At 46.1% G+C, this 7,134-nt stretch overlaps 1 protein-coding gene across 4 annotated transcripts in view; it reads left to right on the top strand.

Moving 5' to 3' along the window:
* The window catches only part of ARIH2 (ariadne RBR E3 ubiquitin protein ligase 2), a 36,663-nt gene extending 29,653 nt beyond the window's left edge, over positions 1-7,010 (top strand). For all 4 annotated transcript variants that reach the window (XM_048315271.1, XM_048315272.1, XM_048315269.1 and 1 more), the window contains 5 exons: positions 2-153; positions 1,219-1,362; positions 1,712-1,780; positions 2,708-2,791; positions 3,269-7,010. In XM_048315271.1, the coding sequence (XP_048171228.1) occupies positions 2-153; positions 1,219-1,362; positions 1,712-1,780; positions 2,708-2,791; positions 3,269-3,340 (521 nt within the window). In that variant the 3' untranslated portion in view covers positions 3,341-7,010. The remainder of the gene's footprint in view (position 1; positions 154-1,218; positions 1,363-1,711; positions 1,781-2,707; positions 2,792-3,268) is intronic.
* Positions 7,011-7,134: the final 124 nt, after the last annotated feature.

A 7,134-nucleotide genomic window follows, 5' to 3' on the forward strand; every position in this document is an offset into this window, starting at 1 on the left:
GACTTCTGCTGGATGTGTCTGGGAGACTGGAAGACTCACGGCAGCGAGTACTACGAATGCAGTCGGTACAAAGAGAATCCTGATATTGTAAACCAGAGTCAGCAAGCACAGGCCAGGGAGGCCCTTAAGAAGTACTTGTTCTATTTTGAGAGGGTAGGAGACATCTCCTTGGCCAGAGCTGCTGTAGCCTTTTAATGCTCCCTGCCTGGTGCAAAGGTCATTGCCAGCAATCTCCATGCAAGAAACTGCCCAAAGAGAATCTCTGCAGAATTTTCAGGCCCTGTTGTTTTTCACTCAAAATCCTGCCCTGAAAGTCCCATCCATACCAGTGGTGTCATACCCAAAGCAAATCGTATTCACTCCTATATTCCCTTGTGCCAGAGAAAATCAGTATTACCTGTGCCACTGTACCATGTACCTGCAGGCTGAGTGCTGCTGCAGTAGATAGATATTGTTCCAATGATTTCCTTTCAGGACTGGGGAACTTCTGTTCCTTGCAGTATGTCTTTATACAGACAAAAAGGAAATAAACTCTTCCATGTTCAAAGTTCCATTGGCTGTAGCAAGGTTTTACTAAAATTTCATGTAATCACATTTTTTTAAAGTTGCCATCAGAGCATCTCTGTCCACACAGCAGGCTCCATGCACCTGGCCATGCAGAGCAACTCTACAACAGCATCTCTAGAAGAGAATGTGGTAGAGGTTAAATACTGCTGCATTTCAGTTTCCCCATTAAAATGAATTTATTCTTCACAGCATGAGCCAAGTCCTGTCATAAAATAAATGTCTTCATTCCTGGCTCTCCAGACCAACAGGCTTTGGGAAATAGCCATGTTTACAATGTGCACATGGATGTTGGAGTTCACTGAGCCCATGTCAAATATTAATTTAAACTCTTGACCTTCCTATGGAAATCATTTAAGTAGAGGAATCACCATGACTTTCCCCCTTGTTAGCACAAGGTCCCTGTGTGACCAGAGGGCATTCCCACTCGGAGGAGGTGGGTTTGCTCCCTGCTCTTGCTGCTGTCAGTCTGTTGTCTACAGCCTCTGCCACTTGCTACTGGAGGTGCTGCCTTGCCTCTTTCCCACAGCATGTCTTGCCTTGCTGGACTCCTGCCCCACTCCAATTTCTGCTTGCTAGAGCTTGTGCTTTTACAGCAGTAGTACTCTGTTCTCATGCCATTTTTTTCTTTCCCTGTCTCCCCACCCCTTGCAGTGGGAGAATCACAATAAAAGCCTACAGCTGGAGGCACAGACATACCAACGAATCCAGGAGAAAATCCAAGAAAGAGTTATGAACAACTTGGGAACATGGATAGACTGGCAATACCTACAGAATGCTGCAAAACTACTTGCAAAGGTGGGTAATTGTATCTTGTTGGGCAGAGAGAAGAGAATACGTGCCAGAATGCTAAATTCATAACACCAGGTAAGGAAGGAAATTTTAGAGTTGTGGTTATGTGGGACAGTACCTCTGGTCTAGGACGTGAACTAACCAAAAATCATCTGGAAGTGACCTCTGTGAAGTTATACTCCACGATATACAGACCTGCATAAGTTCTTCCAAGGAAGGTGTAGGAAATTCTACCAGGAAGTGTCCAGTTGTCAGGAGGTAGCTTCTTAGCCTGTAGTGATAAATGTGACTGTGCTGACTTCCAAGACTGAGACTCCTGTCCTTTTCTCTCTCTCTTCCTCCCGCTCTTGGACAGTGTCGTTACACCCTGCAGTACACATATCCATATGCCTACTACATGGAGTCTGGTCCCAGAAAGAAGCTGGTAAGATGTTCTGTTCTTTTTTTGCTGTTAACTTTTTGGGGTATAGCTGGCAGCATGCTGGGCTGAATTCCAGAGCTGGGCAGTGTCTGAAATATTACTGCTCAGTCTGAGGTAAGGACAGGATAAATAGGTGGGTTTGCACCTTCCCTCTTCAAGTCGACCAGCAGCTCTGTCCTCTTATACAGTACATTATTTTCCCAGGGGACTTCACTTTCACTAACAAGCCATTTATTCAGAATGTTTTGAGGCTGGAAGTGTGCATTTATTTCTTGGTAAGATTTATCACGATGCTGTGGGCCATATTTCATGTGAAGAGCTGCTGGAGGACAGCTTTTCCTTGGATCAGGTTATAGCTTTGCTTTTTATTCCTGCTGTAAGTTCCTTGCTGGCTTGGTGCATCTCATGGGCTGAAGAAGTACAAAAATAATCTTGAATTCAGTGAAGAGATTTTCCTTTGACTCAGCTGTCCTGTAAAACCTGTTACAGAATCTTTCTTCATGGCATCATATGTTCTCTAAGGCTTTGGATAGATGTTCTCTTCTGGATCTGACTGTGCCAGTGGAACAAGTTGCTGCTCTCAGCAGTGGTTAACAATCCCCTCCACTATGCCTGCAGAGCTGCTTATGAGAGCATTTTGTGACCTGTTTATGGCAAAATAAAATTAATTAGAAGATATTTGTCACTTGCAGTGTTTTTAGGCTGACTAGGTTAATTTTGTGTGATGCAGTTTGGGGAGTTTTTACACAAGAAGCACCCAGAAGGGGTGACACCATCTAGGTGAAGGTGGATAAGGAGGAGACACAAACCTGCTCTGCCAGCTCTGCTGTCAGCAGAACACATTTGTCTGCTCCTCAAGTGCAATGTGTGGTATGAAACTGCTCCACTAAACTAGTTTCTTGTTGATGTCTCTAATTTTGCTCTTTGCAGTTTGAATACCAGCAGGCCCAGCTGGAAGCTGAAATTGAAAATCTCTCATGGAAGGTGGAGCGAGCAGACAGCTATGACAGAGGGGTGAGTGTTCTGCTTGCTTGGGCCTGTTGGCCAGATTTTGCTTGTTGGGCTTAACACTTCTGCAGGAGCACTAAGGCTCTCAGGTGAGGGTTCTGAGAAATACATCCAGAAACCACCTTTAGCCAGCAGATGATGTAGAAGCAGAGCGCTCACTGCCTTGTGGGAGAGGAGGGAGGGCTGGCTGCAGGGATTCCTGCAAAGTGGAACAAGTCCCATAGAACTCTGGAGGAGACTGCATGCAGCCTTCTGGTGAAAAGCAGGATTCTTAAGTGTGTAGCATTTTAAACATAGAAGGAGTCAGGTAACTGCTGAGGAAGCCACATAAAAAGGAAGAGGATCTGGGATCTTGTAATGCAGAGTGTGCATGAAGTGTGTGATGGTGGGTGCTTCTCAGGCTGGAGTTTAGTGTCTCCCTAAGGAAAATGAGGTCTTCTCCAGGGAGCTTGTGCTAACAATTTGTACCTTCTCTTTTACCAGGACTTAGAGAATCAGATGCACATAGCAGAGCAGAGACGGAGGACCCTGCTGAAAGACTTCCATGACACATAAGAGAGGAGGAAGTGACAGTGCAGGGGTGAGAGCAGCGAGTGAAGTGATGGCAGCTTCACTGGGATAAGCAGGCACTGCCTCTGGGAGAACACGGCCAAGGACAAAGCCACCCCTCCCCTTGCAAGTCAGACACATGCAAACACCACCTCTTAGTCCAGTTTGTTCTCTTATCGTTCTGTTTCTGTTTCTGCCAGGCTAGAGGCCAGAGCTCAGATTGGCATATTTCCTGGGCCATTTCCCTCCTGCCCTTGATGGTTTCAGAACGGGAGGGAGTTTTTTTCTGAATGGCTGTTAATAGTATTAGATCATTACAGTTCATGTAATTTTCAACGGTTGTACAAATATACAGACAAACCTTAGAATAACACACAACCCTTTTTAAAAATAAATTGGCAGTGGAGTGTTTTTCCTTAATCTGCTTGTAAATTTAATGGGCTTTTCCCCCTCTCCCTTCCTCTGACCCAAAAATCCTCCTAGTTACTGAAGGAGGTTACAAAATGTCTCAGCTCGATTTTCCAATGCTCCTTTAACCAGGGCATTGCAGCGTTGGCGTTGCATGAGGAGAGTGGCTGGTGTTAAGGGTGGCTGCTGCTGTGTCTGGCCTGACAGTGCCGGCAGTGGCCTTGGTTCAGTATGATCACATGTGACATCTCTTTTTCTTGTATATCAGCTGTGCAAAATCCAGCTACACAAACAAAAGCAAACAGAGGAATTGCAGGGGACAGACCACGTTAGCATTGGGGGATATGCCTTGAGTTTGAGAGAAATTGAGAGAAATCAGATTCTGCATTTGATGAATTTTAGGTCTTCCATGTAGATTTTTTGCTTTACTTGTTTTTGTGGGAGGATGTTGTATTGCCAAAGTGAGTGATGAGGGAGTAGTAGCATACAGTTGTTAATCAAGGCTTGGGGCTTTTGCAGAGTGAAAGAATCCATGTTATAACAGTGCCATGCAGCCTGATAAAGTTTATTTGTGCCTGCTGGGTAGCGTGGCTGAGAAAATTTGATCTCATTCATCAAAGTGAGACTGAACACCACTACATTATGAGGAGGAAAGATTATGTACAACACACTCCCTGGCAGGTGTTGGCAATGTGGACGGGCACTTGAATACAGGTGCACTGCTTGTGCAGAGCCTGCACCAAGCCAGGCAGAAAATTAACTAGCGAAATTAATTTATTTGTATATTAGTATTGATGCTGGTGGGAACTTATCAGAAAATTGATTGTTAGGAGCATGTGGAGCTTTTTTATTAACATTCTCTTTTCTAATGTAAAATATACACTAAAATAAAAATATGAAAACCTAGTTCATCTTAGTAGGGGTTAACATGAAAAAGGTTACTTAAATGCTGATCCTTGCCTGTTTGCTACAGGAAGCAGGCCACATATTAGGATTTCACAGACATCTGTGTCACCTGCACCAGGAGCTTGTTGTTTGCAGCCAGTAAGGTGCAGCTGGAGTCTGATCTGAGGAAATTTTCACCTCTGTGGGGAACTCACGGGGTTCTCTTCCATGCTGTATTTGGAAGTGTTGCCTTTGATGCATCCCTGTATTGTTCTTATGCAATGTCACTTGATAAAGATTAAACTGGAGGGGGGAAAAGTGCTAAATTCCTGCGTGTCAGAATAAGCTAACTCTGCTGTTGGAGCCTCTTTCATGTACCTGAGACATGTGGCCCAGGTATTTGCAGCAGGTGTAATTGGGCTCATAGATTTTATCAAGACTGATGACTTGGTTTAAACAAGGAGTAGCTGTCATAGGAGCTAATCCTGTGGCCATGCTTGTTGTACACAGCAGAAAATGTCAAACTGAGAGGCCTTTTCCTTCCTCCCTCCTGGTGTGGGATCTATCCTCAGGGAACAGGGGAATGCACTGCGAGGAGCTGCTGGCCGTGGAGTGAGTGTTACAGCAGAAGCAGCTGAGGATAGGGCAGGCTTGTGGAGAGATGGCTGGAGCCAGCGAGCAGGGCAGGGAAGGAGTCTGCAGTTTCTGGGAGCAGCACTGCTTGCTGTGCAAGAGATCTCCATAGCCATGGCTCCTTGTGTTCCTGCTCTGTCCTGTTCTGGCCCCCCTCAAGGCTGGAACCATAGAGATAGATTTGACCTTGCTCCAGCCACTGTCTCTTGACTTCATTCCTTACTCTGCACCCAGCAGCAGCCTCTCTGTGCCCTCCTCATGATATATCCTAGAGGTCAGTCTCTCCTCCCCTTCCCAAATGATTGGCTAAGTCTTGGCATGCTGCTTCCACGGGAAGGGATAGTGGAGGGGGGAAGGTTTGCTGGGACCCAGCAGTTTGCAGTGAATAGAACCAATATTTAAGCTGTTCTTTAAAAATGTAATGTGCAAAGTACTGATTAGGACAAAAGCTGGTGTTCTTGTCTAAACATAACTATCTTGACACCTAATTCCTTTGCAGAACAGGTATGTGGAGTTTCCTAATCCCAAAGAATTTTCACTTCTGTTACATAACTGTCCAGCTTTGAGCTAAATGAGAATGAGGTTTTGTCTCCCTCCCAGCCTCCTTCCCTCCCTCCCTTTTCTATGCCCCAACAAAATATTTATCTTTGTTTGTAGACAAGCCAGACCATATAGCTGTGGCCAGGCTTACTGAACAGGCTGCTGAGATGCTTGGCTGAGGAACAGTAATAAGGATTGCACAGTGCACCCACTAATTCTTTCAAATTTTCTGAAGCTAGAGCTTTGTCAACAGTTCCATTTATTTTTAAACAAAACATTCTTTCTGAAAGTGGCGAAAGTCCTGCGTTGCACCCACAGATCCTATTGGTATACTCTGGGAAAACAACAGGACTTGCTCTTGCCCCCCAGGCAGGACCATTTCTGTATTGGTGTTGTGCAGAAAGTCATAGACTTCAACACGAAATGTGCAGGGCACAGGGGCTGCTGGCTCTGTGTGTAAGGTGAATGACACTGCTCAGAAGGCAGGTGACAGGAAGGAAATGGGGGTTCTCAACACCAAAAGAAAAGGCCACTTTTTTCCCCTCTAATAAGTACATGGCCCTCTTTGAGTTAGCAAGGTTACATAGGTGTAGGTAATAAAAAGTGGCTCAGGAGCCATTAATTCTAAGGTACGAGTTTCCCTTTGATGCATTACTGCTACAGACGTGGAATGTTTGCTTTCTTTTTTCTTTTTTGCACTTGTTTCCAGCTCCTGCGCCAGCCTGACACCTCTCCATCCTTGCATCTGGTACTCTTTTATTTGGGCTTCGCTTGCGTTAGTGCATTGGCTGCCTCATCTCTATTCGTCCTCAGGCTTCCCAGACTGTAACAAAACGTTTTCTACTGACACTATATATAAACTGCATGACTGCTGCCCTGTGCAGCGAAGTCACTGTGCCCGCCCGCAGATGGGGCAGCAGGAGGTTTCTGTACTATAGTCTTGCACTCTAAATTTTAGACTTTTTAAGCAGGTAAAAAATAGAACTTTATTTTTAAATGAGGCACTTGTTCTGGGAATTCCTTTCTCAGCCCCGGTCTGGTTGGGGTTGTGGGACAGCGTTGAGGTGTGTGGGAGGGCACAGGACTGCTTCCACCCCTCGCTTTTCTTCGCAGGCACCGGAGAGGGGCATGGGCGGTGGAAGCCGCCCGGGAGACGGTTGCCAGAGGTGTGCCCGTGGTTTATTTGAAATAAATTGTGACTTTCTAACTTCGGCGGTGTCCTGGCTCTTCTTAGCAGCGGGATGGGGAGGGGCGGGGGGGGCTCGTGTCGCTGTCCCCGCCCGCGGCCTCTGTCCCCGCCCCGCGGTGACGCAGCGCCCGCCGGGCCGTTGCCG

This window comes from Corvus hawaiiensis, chromosome 11 (assembly GCF_020740725.1).
Source record: "Corvus hawaiiensis isolate bCorHaw1 chromosome 11, bCorHaw1.pri.cur, whole genome shotgun sequence".
Taxonomy (NCBI): domain Eukaryota; kingdom Metazoa; phylum Chordata; class Aves; order Passeriformes; family Corvidae; genus Corvus; species Corvus hawaiiensis.